Source organism: Zeus faber, assembly GCF_960531495.2.
Source record: "Zeus faber genome assembly, chromosome: 5".
NCBI lineage: Eukaryota > Metazoa > Chordata > Actinopteri > Zeiformes > Zeidae > Zeus > Zeus faber.
The window spans coordinates 33,597,888-33,619,439 of NC_137192.1; the positions used below are offsets into that span (position 1 = coordinate 33,597,888).

General features: G+C 42.0%; 1 protein-coding gene across 2 annotated transcripts in view; it reads right to left on the reverse strand.

Annotated features, from left to right (window-relative positions):
• rad18 (RAD18 E3 ubiquitin protein ligase) overlaps nucleotides 1-21,552 on the reverse strand; it is a 41,793-nt gene that overhangs the window by 10,267 nt on the left and 9,974 nt on the right. For both annotated transcript variants that reach the window (XM_080001533.1, XM_080001532.1), the window contains exons 5-11: nucleotides 21,086-21,528; nucleotides 20,603-20,702; nucleotides 15,859-16,046; nucleotides 14,794-14,864; nucleotides 14,524-14,584; nucleotides 6,624-6,755; nucleotides 6,197-6,329 (exon numbers count right to left, since the gene is read on the reverse strand). In XM_080001533.1, the coding sequence (XP_079857659.1) occupies nucleotides 6,197-6,329; nucleotides 6,624-6,755; nucleotides 14,524-14,584; nucleotides 14,794-14,864; nucleotides 15,859-16,046; nucleotides 20,603-20,702; nucleotides 21,086-21,528 (1,128 nt within the window). The remainder of the gene's footprint in view (nucleotides 1-6,196; nucleotides 6,330-6,623; nucleotides 6,756-14,523; nucleotides 14,585-14,793; nucleotides 14,865-15,858; nucleotides 16,047-20,602; nucleotides 20,703-21,085; nucleotides 21,529-21,552) is intronic.

A 21,552-nucleotide genomic window follows, 5' to 3' on the forward strand; every position in this document is an offset into this window, starting at 1 on the left:
ATTAAAATGCTGTGAAAAACTATAGCACAGCAGTTAAAAACGAACAAAAGAACAAGTTCAGGACCGACCACATGTTTCCGGGTAAGCCACACAAAATGGAAAGAGATTTGACCCAAATTCGCTGAACCTTTGTGCTTCACCGACATGCCGTCGCTGAAAACCTTCGATCGGGTAATGGAACGAGATGAGTTTCAGAATAAGATGCTTTTTGACGTCATCATCCAATTTGGTATAATTGTGCAGGTTGTGGTTCTGAATGTTCATTTGCATCGTGCACCGAGCACGGTGTAGACTCCATCGCTCTGTAGTGGTTAGAGATGACAAAATAGACGTGTGTGTATGTGTGTGTGTGTGTGTGTTTACTTTGCCTAATACGCGGAAGTCGTAACACACAAAATTGGTGACGTGCATGAGTTCATGGAATAAGAAAAATAGTCACCTGAAAATTGTAAATAGTCACGTAAAAACATCACCTTTTTTCCGGTTTCATGGAATCATTACCCATCGAAAAACTTGGAAACGAAAAAACATGAATCCACAGTAAGTCGTGACCACGTAGAGTGGAGTCCAGCCTGACTGTGGGAATCAATGATGCGTTCATGTACTAGGAACGCGTCGGAAGATGAGAACCCGTGAAATTGTAATAAGTCACAGAAACTGTAATATCTACCTAACACGACTAAATGGGCCCTGGGTATTGCTGCCTGCTGCCATATTCATCATTATAGTCATCAACTGAAAGTTACGCTGCAAAAAGATAACACCAGACCTGCCAACCGCGGGAAAATATTTGAAATACTGCCACAGTGTAACAGGGAGTCTGCGTGGTGTTTGAGTTCCTGCAGCTAAATGACTCCATCAGTTATTCACAGCGTAGCGTCTCCTAACGAGGACAAGCACATATGTGAGATACTACGGATTAATATATACAGCATACAACTATATATAGTATACAACTATATACACTACACAACTACATACAGTACAGTATACAACTATATACACTATACAACTACAGTATATACACTATACAACTATATACAGTATACACAGTATGCAATTACATACAGTAAACAACTATATACAGTATACAACTATATACAGTATAGAAATTCACATCATTAGGATATACCCCTTAAAATGCATCATCTCGTAAAGTTACTGAACATGTTTCCCAACTAGAGATGCACCGATCGCTATTTTCTTGGCCGAATCTGACCTGCGGATTCCATTTTTGTTCAGTTGATTCATTTGTATGTTCATAATAAAACAGTGACTATTAAATATATTTGACATTGTCGTCCGATCATTTCGAGTTTAAATGGGTGACTGGAGAAATCAAATTTTCTTGTGATTTGGTCTCATTGTGTATATCCGCCGTACGTCAATGACGAACACGTCACGTGACCTGATCACGCTCACGTGACAGGACAGCTGCACATACACACTACACTGTCATCTACAGTTACCACAATGAGATTGCTGATTTTGACACGTGTGTTTATTATTGTTTAATATTCACTATGGAACAATAATAGAACATGAAACTGTCCCTGAATTCCAATAAAATAGAATATGGGATTGTCACCAGGAATAGTACAATTCAGTATAATTCAACCTGTAACCCTCAGTGAGTTTTAGTAGGACACAACATATAACTACTGTAACATGGAAATGTTCAGCTCAAACTTAAAATTAAAGCCTCTTTCACTTTTAAGTGCACTATACCCCTTTCCCACTGCACCAAAAACCCGGTAACACCCGCTCACATCCGGCATTTGTTACCAGAGTGAAAGGATTGCTAATTGCTCCCCCCACTTCCCATTTGCCGTCACGACGCAGCGTGGGTGGATCATAAAGCAGCGCAGCGCTCAGTGCTGCCTGTCAGTGGACGTTGAGTGAGAGGAGGGAGGGGAAGGGTTCCAGAACCACAGGTCGTAGCATCTGGTCCAATCCCAGGGATGTAGTTTAAATACAGAATAAATGTACGGTATTGTTTTGTATTGATTGATTTATTGTTTTTCCATAATTAAATTACCACACACACACACACACACGTACGTACGTACGTACGTACGTACGTACGTATGTATGTATGTATGTATGTATGTATGTATATATATATATATATATATATATATATATATATATATATATATATATATATATATATACACACATACATATACAATATTTAGTTAGCCACCAATTGTGCAAGTTCTCCCACTTAAAAAGATGAGAGAGGCCTGTAATTTTCATCATAGGTACACTTCAACTATGAGAGACAGAATAGGGGGAAAGAATCCAGGAAATCACATTGTACGATTTTTAATGAATTAATTGGTAAATTCCTCTGTAAAATAAGTATTTGGTCACCTACAAACAAGCAAGATTTCTGGCTTTCACAGACCTGTAACTTTTTCTTTAAGAGGCTCCTCTGTCCTCCACTCGTTACCTGTATTAATGGCACCTGTTTGAACTGGTTATCAGTATAAAAGACACCTGTCCACAACCTCAAACAGTCACACTCCAAACTCCACTATGGCCAAGACCAAAGAGCTGTCAAAGGACACCAGAAACAAAATTGTAGACCTGCACCAGGCTGGGAAGACTGAATCTGCAATAGGTCAGCAGCTTGTTGTGAAGAAATCAACTGTGGGAGCAATTATTAGAAAATGGAAGACATACAAGACCACTGATAATCTCCCTCGATCTGGGGCTCCACACAAGATCTCACCTTGTCACCTCAAAATGATCACAAGAACGTTGAGCAAACATCCCAGAACCACACGGGGGGACCTACTGAATGACCTGCAGAGAGCTGGGACCAAAGTAACAAAGTCTACCATCAGTAACACACTACGCCGCCAGGGACTCAAATCCTGCAGTGCCAGACGTGTCCCCCTGCTTAAGCCAGTACATGTCCAGGCCCGTCTGAAGTTTGCTAGAGAGCATTTGGATGATCCAGAAGAGGATTGGGAGGATTGTCATATGGTCAGATGAAACCAAAATAGAACTTTTTGGTAAAAACTCAACTTGTCGTGTTTGGAGGAGAAAGAAAGCTGAGTTACATCCAAAGAACACCATACCTACTGTGAAGCATGGGGGTGGAAACATCATGCTTTGGGGCTGATTTTCTGCAAAGGGACCAGGACAACTGATCCGTGTAAAGGAAAGAATGAATGGGGCCATGTATCGTGAGATTTTGAGTGAAAACCTCCTTCCATCAGCAAGGGCATTGAAGATGAAACGTGGCTGGGTCTTTCAGCATGACAATCGTCCCAAACACAACGCCCGGGCAACGAAGGAGTGGCTTCGTAAGAAGCATTTCATGGTCCTGGAGTGGCCTAGCCAGTCTCCAGATCTCAACCCCATAGAAAATCTTTGGAGGGAGTTGAAAGTCTGTGTTGCCCAGCGACAGCCCCAAAACATCACTGCTCTAGAGGAGATCTGCATGGAGGAATGGGCCAAAATACCAGCAACAGTGTGTGAAAACCTTGTGAAGACTTGTCATTGCAAACAAAGAGTATGTAACAAAGTATTGAGATGAACTTTTGTTATTGACCCAATACTTATTTTCCACCATAATTTGCAAATAAATTATTTAAAAATCAGACGTGATTTTCTGGATTTTTTTTTTCATTTTGTCTCTCATAGTTGAGGTGAACCTATGATGAAAATAACAGGCCTCTCTCATCTTTTTAAGTGGGAGAACTTGCACAATTGGTGGCTGACTAAATACTTTTTTGCCCCACTGTATATATATATATATATATATATATATAAATAAAAAACAGATGTTGACCTGGCCTGATGATTTCTATTTTTGCGTAGTTTCAGCTGGCATTTCGTACCTGCGTATTTTGACCAAGAGTTGCGCGGTTGGTGCAAAGAATGCCTGCAGGTTGGCAGGTCTGAAACACTGATTTGAAAAGGTGTTGTTGGTCTCATGGTTCAGCAGTTAGAATGTTTGCAGCACAGCCAGAGATTTTATAAAGTGGCGAAAATGGACAAGGCCGCAGCTGAGCCTTTCCAACACGTACGGCAGCACACCGGCTCATCAGTGCAGAGAGGGAGGGAATGCCTGCTTCCTGCTCTGCACTGCTGATATCATATAGGAACCAGAGGCTATCAATATCACTTTGATATCAAAGCAAAGGGGTTTCCTGCATCTCAGCTGTGGAGCTTGGCAGCGATCAAAATGAGCAAGTGACGCAGACGGTCCTTCTGGAATGAAGACAAACCCAATGTCCCGGTAGGACTTAAACGGCACGGCTGCAAAGCTTCAAATGCTTTCTGGGAACGTCCAGGAAAAGAAGGAAACCAGGAAGAGCAGTCCAGATTTGTCTCGAGCAAACCACCACGGCCGGTATTAAATTTAGATTTCTATGACTGCAAGGCTGCTGCTCTTCCTCCACACATCTTTATTTTATGGCATTTTATTCTTGCAGAGGTTCAGATTTGAGGGTGTGCTTATCATCCAAGTTTGAACAGCTGTTGCTATGCATTCAAAAACAACAAAATGCACATTGTTCATATATCTTTGGATATGGTGTCACCTGGCAATTGCTTAGAGTAGTCCACGACTAATAATTGTACGCCCATAATTCAAGAGAGATCATTAACTGAGGAATAATCATGATCCTCCAATGTCTCTAAAATGATGACCCAAAGATGTAATAGTGCATAATAATTGATATATTTTTATATTTTTTACATTTTTAATATTTTTATTAAATGCATTATTTTCTTTATTATTATTACTACTACTATGTGATTGTCTTCAGTTTATGTAAAGAACTTTGAGTTGTATGTTGTGTATGAAAGGTGCAATACAAATAAGATTATTATTATAATTATTATTATTATTATTACATGTTTATTTGGCACACCTCCCTTTTATTCTGTAAATGTCCTTAGTGGCTTAGTAAAGGCCTCATCTCATCTCCCAACATTTTCAAATATGTTGTTCATTTCATAACTGCGTTGCACATCATTACGCAAGACACGCAAAACAAAACAGCTACTACTTTTCCGAACTGATCTTAAAAAAATACGATGGCTAAACAGTGGGTTTAAATTCGAAACTCGATTCATACTGGCGGAGCTGGTGATGCCACAACTCACTCAAGAGTAATCATCATGATTAGCTATCGTAAGTACGTTTTGGATTTATTAAAAAAAAATAAAATAAAATTAAAATTGTATTGGATGTATTGTATTGGCATTTCATTATTGGAAATTGTACACATTTTAATCATCTAATTAGGCTTTTAACAATCAGATAAATTATTTATAAAATATTATAATAAAAATTATTTTCATTTTGTGCTATTTACAACAGCTGACCAAAACAGAGAGACTTGTAAACATATGAAGCAAGTTCAAAATTAAATCAAAATTTTGACCCCATTACAGTTTCAGCTGCTGGTTAAATTCTTCTTTTTCTACTTAAACTTTGACATTGTTGACCAGGAGTGAGATGGATTGTCCAGTGAGGATCCTCCAGGTATGATGGCTGTGATGAGACGGTCAAGCTCCATTCAGCTCCAGAAGCACTTCAGCATAATCCACAGTGAACATTAATCACACATAACGACCCGGCCATCTATCACCGCCGTAATGATGTGGAAAATTAGCTAAAAGCCGTTGTTTTTGCTGGGGCCATATTTTCCCATACGTCCATGCGCTGCGCCGCACCAGTGGGCGGGCACACTTTAGGACACTCAAAAGAAATACTTTGAACTGTGCACAAATTGTATTTATCAGACAAAGTTGACATGTCTGAATATATAAATGTGGAACTACTATAAATGTATAAACCGCATGCTGAGAAGGCAAGGAAGGAAAGTGACTGGAGTTGACCACAGTGCATCTCCACACAAGCTGCAGTGCACATCTGGAAACGGGCGCTGCCTTGGTGGTCAGTGTATCCACGTGCCCCGGACGCAAGCAACGTGTCTGCTCCCCCGGCCAAGCAGAGGAGTGTGAATTAAGACCAATTTATATCCAAAGGTCTAAGAGGATGGTTTTTGAGAGCAGTTAGTGAGTGTCATGTTTTGAATAATAATTACTCAACTCCCTGAACTTATTGACCCGTCTACTGAGGCTCCTGGAGGGGCCACAGCCTCAGGTGCTCCGGCGTTCGAGAAGGACATGTATAATATAATATAATCCGACTGCGCCAGGCACTCACCTGCTAATCGACATGACGCTGTCAGAAGGACTGGTGGGCCCCGGGAGCTCTCCTGCCGACGCCGGCTCCTCAACGAGGGTCTCCTCTAACATCGTGGATCGACATTCCTTCTCCGACGCCTTTGACTCTGTAGCTTGATCGAAAGGGATGAGGAAAAATATTTGTAGATCACATTCAAGATTTCATGTACCCCATTCATTTCGTTGCAAGCAAAATATATAAATGATGCAGAATTAAGGACAATTTAAACATAATAAATATAGAGTTGAAGTTTCTAGCGACGCCTTCTTTCTAGAACAGAGTTGCTCCGCTGGTCCGCCCAGTGAAGGTTATTCGTGACGTCACGCATTGATTTTAAAACATCTCGAAGATGGGAACAGGTTCCGCCTCATGTTATCACTTTGAACGACGACGTGTGCTGAAATACCTTCAGTGCTCGCTCCCTGGGCCTCCTCTCCTTGCTCTTTCACCTCTCGCTTGCTCCGACTCTGCCCCTTACTCTCCAGACGACCTCGAACCTCGGCAATAAGGAAGGAAAATTCCGTGCTGTGCTGCTTCCCTGGAAGGCAAACGAGGAATGGTTTCCATTTGATATTTTTGTTGATGATTTTTGTACATTGCTAACCCACACATTCTAACATTTACATACAGTATCTTGCAGCGAGGCTTTGCCACAACAGAGCTCATTCATCCACAATGAATACATTATTGGGCATCAGGGAAACTAAACATGTCACTTAACTTACAAAACACAAGCCACATACCCCAGTTAGCTCTAAACCTGGACCGCAACTCCAAAAATAAAATTAAAAACAGAGGTAGTATATATACTCAAATTGACTGCTTGAAGCGAACATTAAGGATGGAACTCAATTTAGGCAAGAAAATGTTTTTTTAATAGTTAAAATAAAATATAAAATAAAAACATCTGCCATCCAACAAAATCCACAATAACGCGATTCTTCTTTCATTATTTTCTTTTTATTTCATATTTTAATTGAAGCTGACTCCGATTCTACTCAATCAAAGCAGAAAATCGACGCCTCCTTCGAACTGCTTTTTTTGGGGTTTTTTTTTAATTGTTCGTTCTGGTCAGAGCACATTGCACAAAACATCAACAATATCACTGTTATTATGGGCAGAAGTCCAAGTACGTATTATAGACGATTGTATATTGATATGTACGATTATAGAAGAGCCGATGTGAACACTTAGGCGCACCACATACCAGCTGCTGACTGTATAGCTATCCTTGTATGTGTGATATATGAAGGTAGCACGTACAACACGCTGGGAGGAGGATTAGACTGCAGATCCAGGGATGATTGCAGAGCAAGCAGGGCTGTCAACTAACTCCCACTGATCACATCCACTCACTACGATGTGAAAACAGTTCGGGCCAAATACATAAAAGACAGATTACATTTTTTTCCGTTTTGTAAAAAAAAAAAAAAAAAAAAAAAAAAAATCCCTCAAGTCTGCCACTCAGACGAGGTGAAGCACCTTTCCAACCGAGCAGGATGAGCCGCAGCGGCGTTGAAGTGGCTTTGACTCCGTGCGTTACCGCCCGCTGATCCTGTCACAGAGGCGGCGGCAGCAGTAAGACTTGCAATTTGAAAAAAAAAAAAAAAAAACAAAAAAAAAAAAAACGCTTCACCATTGACTGAGACACACACGATCAGTTACCACACGGTAACCAAGTTACCGTTTTTTGTTTTTTTTAGGATTTCGATGAGAAATTAAATTAACAATTTCCCCACCCAACAGTGGCAAAAAGCCAGTCTAGTCACTTGTACGGCCCCTCGAAAAATGACTCGAGGAAAAGCTGGTTCTCACTGACAAGCGTTCATCAGTATCTCCAGAAGGCAGCACATCCCTCCGCTTGGAAGCAGTTACCTGGGTGCAGGGAGCGGGACAGCTGCAACACTAGTGAGCCTCCATCTACCTTACAGCCCTGCAGCGTTCCTGTCACTGTGCCGTTTACAGAAGTCAACTGGGTTAAGGAGAGCGTGCGGGGGCTGCTCTTTGGGCCGCACGCTCCACATCAGCTTTCCATTCCGTGACTTCTAACTCCCATTCAGCTTTTTTGCGACTTAGTGTTTTATTTGCGTGTAAACAAAATAAGCGACGCAGATAATATGAAATTCATAAATGCGACGAGCTGAAGGTGAACGCAGTTCCATTATCTACGCTTTTAACTCACAAGGGCAAAACACAAATGGGTGTCTTCTCTGGGAGCGTGTCTGAATATTTATTTATATTTATTTATAATATTATATTTTTTCTTATGGGAGAAAACAAGATATGGTGGGTTTGATGAATGCTGTCAAATGACAGGTTACAACCTGGAGGCGTTGCATAAACAGAGTCAAAGTGTTGAGGGGTTACTCTAACTTCATTGAAACATGGTTGTAAACACCTGAGTTTGTCTTCTCTGATGATAACTCCTTACAGGAAAAGAAAAGTTGGTATTGTTTACCCTTACAGGTGAGGGACATATATCTTCAAAGTTATAAATCTTTATTGCAAAAAAAAACCAGCATATATATTTACTCCTCTGAACCCCTCCCGGGGATTAACATAGTGTTCTCGTATCTAAAAATCAAATAAAAAAAAATACAATTCAATTAAATATTAAATAATAATTTTTAAATAATTATTATCAAATAAATAAAAATAATTAAAGCTACGCCTGTCATAGAATCATACATTAAGTCAACTCGCTCAAACAATACAATTTAAACCATTTAAATTTTGAAACCATTTCAACTTCCCAGTTATCAATGCGATTGAAGTGTAATTGTGGAGACTGAAGTGTAACTGCAATTTTTTTTTTTTTTTTTTTTAGACAGGTAGATGTAATACATTCGGCTAAAAGGTCACAATAGCGTAGGTCCTGAACATTCAACATGATGAAAAATTAAACATAATTGAGGGGACACTGAGGGGGAACAAAAATGACATTGTATGACATCGAGGGGAAACAATACTGTAAACTCTGTCGGTGGAAACTACGAGAACAGCCCCTAAATGTGTGGCCAACCCAGATACAAAGTGAGAAGGAACCACACGTACGGCTCGGGTGGGAGAGAAATGTTCCTTCATCTGGTTTCTGTTTCCACACTACTCATTCCCCCCATACGACCAGCTGCATGCGGAGGCTCACGGCAAATAACTTTAGCGGACCAGGAGATAAGAGTGTAAAACACAACTCAATTAACCGCTAACCACCCAGTGGCACAGCCTGGAAAAATATTGTTTTTCCCCCCTAATGAGAAAAACACGTTTCTATTGTTTGTCGCCGGCAGAATCCTCAAGCTGGGTTGGGGCTCGGTAGCTGCTTCTGTTCCCCTGCTGCTGATCAGGAAAGCAAACCGTGCACAGTGAGGCTGATGCAGCGCTCTCCCCTCTGACCGCTTGTGCTCTCAAAGTATGTCATTTGCTTCCATCCTGATTCTCCAGATTTCTCATTTATTTTGAGAATAACCACTGGGGGGGGGGTATTGTGCATCGGCATCCATGATTTCCTGAGATGACGTCGCCTGGATGATTTGTATCTATGAAAATAGATTTCATGATTTATCACGTGTTGGCCTCAGACCGTAATGACTGGTGACGGAGTCGGAGGAGGAGGACAGGAGCGACGCACCTCCGTCATTTGTGACAGAAACACATCACGGAGCGCCGTGTGAGCCAACGTGAGGGGATGCTGAACACCCCCCCCCCACGCGCCCGCTACCTCCACACAAGCTTTGCACAACGCCCGCCATTGCAATTGCTCTCTCTCTCACATGCAAATACATCCACACATCCCATGTTTTGGCCTTTTCCGTGCAAACTCCTCTGTGAATGTTTTTCTTTTTCGTCCATTCTTTGCGTGTTTCTCCCAAGCGTCTTTGTCATTTGGTTTGGATGCAGTAAGTGGAAAATAAAGTCAGTGATAATTACTGCTGACATGGCAGCATTACGCAATGTGTAATTTGCACATGTTCATAATGTGATTAAAAAAAACAATACACCAGGCAGCTTCAATCCCGACAAAGAAATGACTAAAGATTCACCATAAAGGCCTTTATCTTTTGTGGTCGGATTAATCAACCTATCATCTGGATTTAATAAGTAGCAGCCCTAAACACATGTACTGCAGATTTTATATGTGACTCAACACGATGAGAAATTGAATTAATTAAAACTCCGTCACCCAGTAACCGTCTGTGCGTGCACACGGGCCAGACAAGACACGGGCTCGTTCCCGACAAGAAACCTTCCTGTCCGCCTCGTCTTTGGAGCGTAATCTTCAAGGTGCATCTGTTTGGGAAGCAGCCAAGGGAGATGCCGGCAGGAGCATCATAATAACTAGGATGGCTGCAGCACACTGGAGGGTGAGCGCCCTTCGTAGCATTCACTGCAGCAGCATTCAAATACAAACAGTACAAACCTGTGTGTTCTTTTTTTTTTTCTGTGGGCATTTCTACATGCCCACAGAAAAAAAAAAAAAAAAAAGAACACACAGGTTTTAAATCAACAAAAAAGGAAATCCCCCATGTCCTACTTTGTGATAATATAATAATTTCTACAAGCGGTAACTGCTATTAAGTTCCAGATCACATATAATGGTGTTTGTATGCCTTGAAAAAAATGACCCAAACACTGTGGTTACCTGCTGCAATCTACTATGTTATTTCCTGTATCAGGAGTCGCAACGGGCAGAGAACCAATGTCAATTTGGAACCGGTTCCCGATTGGTCCGAGCCAAACTTCCAATCAGCCACACAACAAAGGGTGCTGCTGCTGGCATCGCACTGTCGAATTCACTCAAATTCCTTCCAAATAAGTCTGCATTTCTGACTTGGCTCTTCAGACACATTCCGAGCCTGCCCCCTATGTGATGACTCTCCAGGCGTTGCTTACGTTCTGTGAATTCCAAGCGCGGCGGAAAGGCTGAAACGCTCAAGTGTGGGCCCAGTTTACCAAGGGGGACAACGACACGGGGGACGGCAAGTCAGCCCAAAAAGGGGGGCAATACCAGTGACCTCCTGACACAGCCTCCATTTGAATCAGTGGAGTGTGCTCGACTACCTAAGCAAAGTGTCTTCTGCTCAGCATTACTGGGTGCAAAGAGCACCCGTGTCGTCAAGGTTACCAGATACAAGGTTTGCTCGGATTCAGTCCATCAGTCATAGACTTTGGAGAACAACAAAGTAGCAGTCAAGCTTCCGACCCCCCCACAAACGTCAGACATGGGAAAAAAAATCGAAAAGATTTTCTTTTCGGTGTAACTCAATTTTAATATATATATTTTGGCATCAAATGAGGAGCAGTAATAACAGAATTATGGATAAAATCCTAATGATAGCAATCCCAGGTTTGGAGTGCGTGTCTGTCTGCTCCGTCTCCCGACGCTGGCAGTGAGTCATCCCCATCCTCTCCTGATAATTCAAGGATACCACGGCACTGCAGCTATTTTTAGAACCCGTCTCGGTGAGTCACTCGTATTTTTCATTCACTTTTAGAGTTATCTCTCGGCGCAGCTATTTTTCAACGAGCTCGTCGTCTCATTCTTCCACGATGCCCACGGAGCTTTTCAAATGTTCCAGAAAGGCCAGTGTCGTGCCTCGTCCCCTGACTCGAACCTCAGGACGAATCCGGATCTTTTACTTTCATTGCTATCATTAGGATTTTATCCATAATTCTGTTATTACTGCTCCTCATTTTATGCCAAAAAATATATATTAAAATTGAGTTACACCGAAAAGAAAATCTGATTTTTTTTCCATGTCTGACGTTTGTGGGGGGGTCGGAAGCTTGACTGCTACTTTGTTGTTCTCCAAAGTCTATGACTGATGGACTGAATCCGAGCAAACCTTGTATCTGGTAACCTTGACGACACGGGTGCTCTTTGCACCCAGTAATGCTGAGCAGAAGACACTTTGCTTAGGTAGTCGAGCACACTCCACTGATTCAAATGGAGGCTGTGTCAGGAGGTCACTGGTATTGCCCCCCTTTTTGGGCTGACTTGCCGTCCCCCGTGTCGTTGTCCCCCTTGGTAAACTGGGCCCACACTTGAGCGTTTCAGCCTTTCCGCCGCGCTTGGAATTCACAGAACGTAAGCAACGCCTGGAGAGTCATCACATAGGGGGCAGGCTCGGAATGTGTCTGAAGAGCCAAGTCAGAAATGCAGACTTATTTGGAAGGAATTTGAGTGAATTCGACAGCGCGATGCCAGCAGCAGCACCCTTTGTTGTGTGGCTGATTGGAAGTTTGGTTCGGACCAATCGGGAACCGGTTCCAAATTGACATTGGTTCTCTGCCCGTTGCGACTCCTGATACAGGAAATAACATAGTAGATTGCAGCAGGTAACCACAGTGTTTGGGTCATTTTTTTCTAGGCATACGAACACCATTATATGTGATCTGGAACTTAATAGCAGTTACCGCTTGTAGAAATTATTATATTATCACAAAGTAGGACATGGGGGATTTCCTTTTTTGTTGATTTAAAACCTGTGTGTTATTTTTTTTTTTTTCTGTGGGCATTTCTACCACTGTTTGTATTTGAATGCTGCTGCAGTGAATGCTACGAAGGGCGCTCACCCTCCAGTGTGTTATTATGATGCTCCTGCCGGCATCTCCCTTGGCTGCTTCCCAAACAGATGCACCTTGAAGATTACGCTCCAAAGACGAGGCGGACAGGAAGGTTTCTTGTCGGGAACGAGCCCGTGTCTTGTCTGGCCCGTGTGCACGCACAGACGGTTACTGGGTGACGGAGTTTTAATTAATCTAATTTCTCATCGTGTTGAGTCACATATAAAATCTCAGTACATGTGTTTAGGGCTGCTACTTATTAAATCCAGATGATAGGTTGATTAATCTGACACTAATGGGAACACCTATGCACCCGTGGCTAGAGGAGACTACACCGCTCTTAAGCGACATTTAAATGACGCAGTGACATGTAGTGTTTGCGTGCACTCCCTGTCCCGTGGGATCACTTGGTCACCAATCTGGAGCACAAAGATTCCCTCTAAAGAAGGTAATAACTTAACTTGCCCATATACCATTTCTGTTGTTTGTGGCAGCATTTATGTGAAGTATTGGTTTTCCTAACGGAGGACCATCGAGACAATATGAAACAATATCGATGCAGGGATGGGTTACAAGCCTTAACCCTATTGGGAAGGAGTTTAGAGACGCAAACCCAGTGTGACTCACATTCAGACGGGATGAAGAAGAGCTCCTGAACTCCTAGTGCGTCTAGGAAGGTGCCACTTATATAAGACAGAGCATTAGTGGAAGAGGAAATGCTGCCCTTGGCATTTTAAAGAATAGCTCTTACAAGACAAGACTGGCATAGAGTGATAAAAAAAGACCATAACAGTGTATTTCTTGATAATGTTTAAAAAAAAAAAATAACTTGTGGAAAAATCTACAATTGGAAATGGATAAAAGTAGTTAACTGTTGGTCTCTGCAGTGTGCATCACATCAACTATTTTCAACTTCTAATTTTGTCCATTGGCCTTTTTTACTACGGGCGTCAACAAATTTTCAGACCTTTATATTCAGCCGGAATTCATTAAAAGATGAATCTGTTCCTGACCTGTGCCTATTTTGGCTGTAACTAGAGAAGAACTTGATGGACGAAATGACTTGATTTCTCAAAAACCTACAAAGCAAAAAGGGGCTCATGGACACTTGCAGTTAGACGGGCATTTTCCCGTATGACCCTCAAAGATGGTTTAAGGGCAAATAAATCTTAATAAATAATCAATCAAATAGTAAAAAAATAAATCTTCCTAAAACAAAGGAGAATGTGATTAAATGTAAAATAGAACACGTTTATTTTCCAGACAGTCTGTTGTTGGCTCTCAGCTGTGTCGTGTGAAGGCTGTTGAGGCAGTGGTGGTTTAAGGCACGTGTTGAAAGATCCATTACAAATGTTCCCTTGTCGACGGCGGGTTTCTCGTTAAGCTCCTTTGTTGCTTTCCAATGATTTCACTACTCTCAACATCTATTACTACTACACACTGTCCCTCTCTGCAGCTAAATCTCTCACAATGGGACTGATTTTTAGCAATATTACTCTTACACATTACTCTTATTATTACTCAATAAATGACTCTCCGACTTCTCCAATTTAAATGACGGTTGTTTTTGTAATTTACCTCTAGATTGTCTTTACGACTTTAACAGTAATTTTTCAATCCTCAAGACATGAACTGACACAGCTGCAATAAGCACACGGCTACAGCACATGTAGCAAAGGATACGAACACAAAGCCCCAACTTTAGCAATGAACCCCAAATTCGATCTGGAAGCGTCACTTACTGTAATTTGAATGCATCTCGTCAATTTCCCCCTCTGACTGGTTCTTTGAGAAGACAAACACCTGTGTGGTGTTCCGTTGACAAAAAGGATCAAATGGCATCAGAACAGGGGAACAACTGACGCGGTCCAGACAAGATCTGTTTTACAATGCGGCTGAAAAGCGATGGATCAAAGCCCCTTGAGTGGAACTCATTTATATCCCATTGCATGCAATAATGAAAAACAGACAAGTTAAAAAAGGTCAAAATATGTAAGTTGTGATTTACATACCCGTCTGGACTTTCCCTGCAACTGACTTTTGATCTTCTCATTGGCCTCCACTTCTTTGGCAATATCTTCAGCTGTTGACATATGGACAGATCGTCATGATTCAAAATCCATTAAAAAAAACCTTGCCCTTCACCAAACACAAAGCTTTTTGGCTCATCGTGCCACTTCCCGGGAAATCTCATCCCATGAGACGTACCGAGCAAAAACAGAAACGTTAAATTCCACTCTGAAGCTAAAATGGGACTTGTCTATGACGTGTACTGACTGAAAATGGAACTGTGAAGGCTACTGTTGAGCGGATGAGCTCAATCCTGTGGTTAATGCATCGTCAACTCAGTCTGATCCTTTCACACCCTCTAACAGTGACGAATTAAGAATTATGAAGCCTTGAATGCAACCTGCAGTCCGTGCTGCAGTTAAATGACAACGTTGCTTGTAAGCTAAGTGCTCGTTTCAGAACTTGCGGCTGTGCTGTAAGATGGGACTGATTGAGTCACCACTCTTGTCACATTCATACATTTATAGAACTCACAGTCTACGCGCTACCTCTCCTGAATAAACAACTGACAAAGTGTCAGGAAAATATAAGCAAAACAAAGAGCGCCAGAAAAATTCTTTATATAGAACAGAAGCAAGGCACTCCAAGACTAAATGACTGAACCCCGTCCTGATGCAAGCAGCGCTAAATGAACTGATCGCAGTGTTTTACATTTTGCATCAAACTGATGCTATTATGTCTTACTTGGCTTCCAGTCTGCTCATTAAACCTGACCAAATCCTGAATCCTGTCTCGAGTTTTACGCTAATTCTATCCAGTCGCAATATGTGTATGAACGTTTACAAAAGGGTTTCCAAGTGTGAATGCCCAGATGCTATTGCACAGGACCTCTCGTAATTTAAAAACAACATTTAATCTGTGAATATGCTAAATGTAGGTGGTTGAAAGAATGTGATAAAAGGAAAAAAACTAAAAACAACAAACAACACCTCTAGAAATGGGTGATGTGCAAAATTTCTACATCATATAGAGATTGACACATGTCATAATTGGCATAAGTGACCAACCTGATATGGGGCTCAGTGAGTCACATTGGGCATTGTAAATGTGTACAAACTCCTGATGCCTTTTCACCAGCTGGTCTCGAGAGCCCTGCACAGACAGGTGACACTCCTTCAGCTTCCTCTTCAGCTCCGGCATGGAAAGCAGGTTGTACACCAGCTTGCCCATTGAGCGCCGTCTTCCACCTAAAGAGCTGGAATACAAAGAACTGACTGAACTGGCACTTCCGCAACTAGTTTTCTGGTGATCCACTAATAAAGATATTATAGAAAACCCGGTAAGACATAAAGAGTGAATCAATAGACATTAATAACTCAACATGTATAACATTGTAACAGGGCTCATTTTGGCATTACAAAATGTAATTCAAGGACTTTCGTTTAAGCACTATGGTGTCATTTCCAAGGATTTTATGCAAAAACACATAATCAATTTTCAATGTGATCTTTATTAATTAAAATATAATCTTCACATTGTCTATTATTTATATGAACACACACACACACACACACACACACACACACACACACACACACACACACACACACACCATTAAAACCACTGACAGGTGAAATTAACAACATTGCTCATCTGGTTCAAATGGCTCCTGTCAAGGGGTGGGATGTATGAGGCAGTAAGTGAACAGTCCGTTTTTGAAGTTGATGTTTTGGGAGCAGAAAAAATGGACAAGCGTAAGGATCTGAGCCACTGTGACAAGGACCAAATTGTGATGGATAGACGACTGGGTCAGAGCATCTCCAAAACAGCAGGTCTTGAGGGGGGTTCCCGGTATGCAGTGGTTAGTACCCACCAAAAGTGGTCCAAGGAAGGACAACCAGTAAAATGGCAACAGGGTCATTGATGAAATAGGTGAAAAAGTTAATGCTGCTATGATAGAAAGGTGTCAGAACACACAGTGCATCACAGCTTGATGTGTATGGGGCTGTGTAGCCACAGAGCGGTCAGAGTGTCCATGCTGACCCCTGTCCACCTCTGAAAGCTCCTACAATGGACACGTGAGCGTCAGAACTGGACCATGGAGCAATGGAAGAAGGTGGCCTGGTCTGATGAATCACGTTTTCTTCTACATCATGTGGATGGGGGGGGTTAGGGGCCGATCCGATGGAGCATCTGTGGGATGTGCTGGAACAACAAGTCCGATCCATAGAGGCCCCACCTCGCAACTTCCAGGACTTAAAGGATCTGCTGCTAACGTCTTGGTGCCAGATACCACAGGACACCTTCAGAGGTCTAGTGGAGTCCATGCCTCCACGGGTCACGGCTGTTTTGGTGGCAGAAGGGGGAGCTACACAATATGAGTGGTTATTATCTTTTTATTTTTATTTTTTTTATTTAAACTCATTGTCATACTATTATAATTGTATTGGTACAGTAGACAAGTGTGTAATTGATGCACAAAACAGCAGAACCCAATGATGAGAACACTTAACCTCTTACTTACATGGCTATGTAAGCGTAACATAATGAAAGTGTAGGGCTCATAAGCACATGTCAGCCAGGGGGGAGAGCTGTAGCTAGACACTTTAAAGACCGGAATTATTGGGAAAGCCGTTTCTATTACTGATGACGTCTTCTTGGGCCAATAAATCTTAAGGTATTCAAGATGAGCTTATGAGATTTGTTTGTCTCAACTGGCTCTTGTGGGTCACTGAGGAAAAGTCAAACATTTTCAGGCGTTCTGGTCCAAAAGGAGACCAGACACCGTGTTGACACTTTGTGCAGGTACTTTTAAACAGTTACGTCAAATGTTAGGTTTGACCACATGGTAAAAGATAAAAAAAACGGTGAGTGGGATGGAAACAAAACCATTGTGGTGGGATAGTTTAGGTGAATAGTTCTTACGAGAGCGGACATCTGTGCAATCCATCATCATGACATCAAGGTCTGCCACAGATTAAATGTGCAGGGCTGTCATGCAAATAGATCCAGTCATTAAGTGGACCCCCAATTAATCATCCTGAACGTGCTTGCATTTTTGGGTTGTCACAAAGAAAACGGGGTATAATAAATGTGCACAGAAGATCTATTCAACATATTCAAATTGTGGCAATTGACGTCCTTGCTTTTTGGCCTTCTTCAAAAAAACACAAATTTTCTCTAAATAAGTTGCAATTGACAAATACTAGGCCTTTACTTTTACTTTAACGGATATGAAGCTCTTCCCATACTTCTCAATGAGATTCCCAAAACCCTCACAGTCTGGGCAACTCTTGTTTCGCAAACTGCTCCAGTTCTCAGATTTGAAGGGTGCCGTCTCCCAACTGCTGCTTCCAGATCTCTCCACGCGCCTTCAATGGGACGGAGATCTGGTGCCACCGCTGGCCACAGAACATTGCAGCGTTTGGATTTCAAAAACTCGCTGGGTGCTTTTTGGGGCGTACTTGGGGGTCATCGTCCTGCTGGAAGGCCAGCGGCCTTCGATGGAGACACAGCTTTCTCACACTGGATTCAACACCACTCTCCAAAAGAACTTGGTCACCTCCTGATTTGATGTCATGCGGATTTAAGGCACCAGGAGCCAGAAGCAGGACATTCTCTCACAAAGATTTAGGCTCAAAGATTCCATTGTGACTGGGTTTGACTGGTTTGACTGGGTCTCCTACCACAGAACCCATTTTCACTGAGTTGGCGCAGGATGGTGTAGTGTTTTAAGTGTTGCATTTTGGCTTTGAAGGTCAGCTTGAATCTATAATGCAGTTGTCTGAGGTTAGTTTTCTACCGTTGCAGCAATCCTGCGCCCCAAACATTGATCAATTCCTTCTTACTGCCCATTCAGGGAGGTTTGGCGGCAGGAGATTGGGACATATGTCTGGAGATTGCGCGTGCTTGGCTGGTATCTGTCTGACCAACTCGGAAGATTCTCTACTTTTCTTTACGATCAGTGTGGAACATGCAGTGACTCAATACTTTCAGAATACTTTTCTCCATTCAAACGGGTCAAATGAGTTATTAATAGATTGGAGGCACTCACCGTGGGGGAGTTTGGTTAATAATTAATGGAGAACCACCTGTTTGAAATCCAATTATTTCTCACAACTTTAAAAACATCTTCAGGCCATTTAGGACAATGGTTCATATCATTTTGGGCAATGGATTAAAAAGATTAATTCTAAGATATGTATAGTAATTCAGTATCAATCTTTACATTGTCTTGCTTGAACTGAATACACTTGCAGTGTGAGTGAAAACATGGAAATAATCTCATATTTTGTCCGAACGAAACCAATTCAGTCCTGAACATTTTCATCGTAGTAACTGCTGTAAAAACAAAACTAAGATCTGTGTTCTGCTCATGTCATAAAATCAACAGGTTTTCCCGCAAATGGAACTTTTTTAACCAACAATGACTGATCTCTTGCGGTGGTTGGTTATAGGGGTCATAACATTGTATTGAGTCAGTATCGACTGAAACAGGAGATCCATCAGAATGTTCCAATACAAAAGTCTGTGAAGATCCATATCAACCTGCTTTCTTTCCTTTCTTTCATTGCTTTCCTGCTTTTGAACTTTGCGCTGATAGCGCTCTGGACGGTCCTCTTCCTCTTTGGCCTGGAGGACACCACGTCCATAATTTCCAAAAACAGTTTGAAATGTGGACCCGTCAGACCACAGCACACTTTTCCACTTTGCGTCAGTCCATCTCAGATGAGCCCGGGCACAGAGAAGCCGGCGGCGTTTCTGGCTGTTGTTGATATATGGCTTTGGCTTTGCATGGTGGAGTTTTAACTTGCACTTGTAGATGTAGCCATGAACTGTGTTGACTGACGATGCTTTTCCCAAGTGTTCCTGAGCCCACGTGCTAATATCCTTTACTGAATGATGTCGGTTCTTTAATGCAGTGCCGCCTGAGGGGTCGAAGGTCACGGGAATTTAATGTTGATTTTGGCCTTGCCGCTTACATGCAGAGATGTCTCCAGATTCTCTGAATCTTTGGATGATATTATGGACTGTAGATGATGAAATCCCTAGATTCCTTGCAATTGTACGTGATAAATGCTGTTCTTAAACTGTTGGACTATTTGCTCACGCAGTTGTTCACAGAGTGGTGAACCTCGCCCCATCCTTGCTTGTGAACGACTGAGCCTTGGGGGGGGGATGCTCCTTTTAGACCCAGTCATGACACTCACCTGTTTCCAATGAACCTGTTCACCTGTGGAATGTTCCAAACAGGTGTTTTCTGAGCATTCCTCAACTTTCACAGTCTTTTGTTGCCCCTGTCGCAGCTTTTTTGGAACTTGTTGCAGGCATCAAATTAAAATGAGTGAATATTTGCAAAAAAAACAACAATAAAGTATATCAGTTTGAACATTAAATATCTTGTCTTTGTAGTGTATTCAATTGAATATATCTTAAAAACGATTTGCAAATCATTGTGTTGTGTTTTTATTTACGTTTTACACAACGTCCCAACTTCATTGGAAATGGGGTTTGCACATAGAAACAATGTAGATGTTTCTATTGGAGAAAGCATCGGTCCTCATATTCTATTGGCCCCACATTAGTGATCAAACTAGTGATCTATACGTCAAGATCAGATAGGTACTCTCTATCGCCAATCCTTACGCTGTAGTTAAGAAATCGGTGTTGAAAGTTCTTTTGGTGCAACAATGTTTTTTTTTTGCTAAAAATGTGTCTGGAAGGCTGCATACACTTTATGGTACTCTCAACAAATACCACTACACAGAAAGGGGAGCAGTTGGCTGCCATTAGTGAGGCTATATTTAGTACCTCCGCAGGCTCTCCTTCTTCTCCCCGCGGCTCAGACAGGAGTCCAGGTGCTTGTTGATAAATTGTTGAGAAACACCTACGGAACACACTGGACATTCGACTGCAACAGAAAGGAAGTAGACAACAGTGAGAAATTGGACAACACCACAGACAACACAGACGCTCTTAAAAATATTCAACATGTCTATGGCGATCACTGGGCATTCCCAAACCCCTTACTTCACTTAACACACAAACTAAAATTTATATAACCAGCCCAAATTTTTCACAAAGACACTGGAAAATGTCTAGGGCTTTGAGAACAGCTGCATATAGATTGCATTGCATTTAATTTCACAAATAGAGATGTTGATGCATTTAATCTATTTTACAAGTTTATTTAACTTAACGTAAATATGGGACATTAAACTCTCTTACCCTCACTTGTTTACTAAAAAATAATATTGATATCTTTGTAAAACTCTTCAGACACTTAGCCCTCACCTTTGATCACTGGCTTTACATCTTCCAGCACCATTACAGGAAAAGCCTTGGAGGTTTGTGGGACCGCAGATGAAAGTTCCGTCTCCTCCACCTTAACGGACACCAGGTCCGAGGGAGACACCGTTTCCTCCTCTGACTCCTGTTTCACATCCAGGAGACGCGGCACGGTCGATTTGTGTAGGTTGGCATTATTTGATGTGCGGGTGCATGCCGGCTGCATTTTCCTTCGGGAGACACACAGAGCAGACCCAGTCTGCTGGGCTTCTTTAGCGTCTTTAGCTGTTTTGTGCCCCACTTGGAAAAAGTGAGACAGGATGGAGCCGTCCCTCGTCGGGCCCCTTGCTGTAGCAGTTCTGCACTGGATAGCTGAGGCATGGATAGCTGAGGCATGGGTCGCTGGCGATGGTGGTGGAGAGTCTAATTTAACTTTTGATGTCTCCTGTCTGGAATACGCAGGAGGAAAAGGT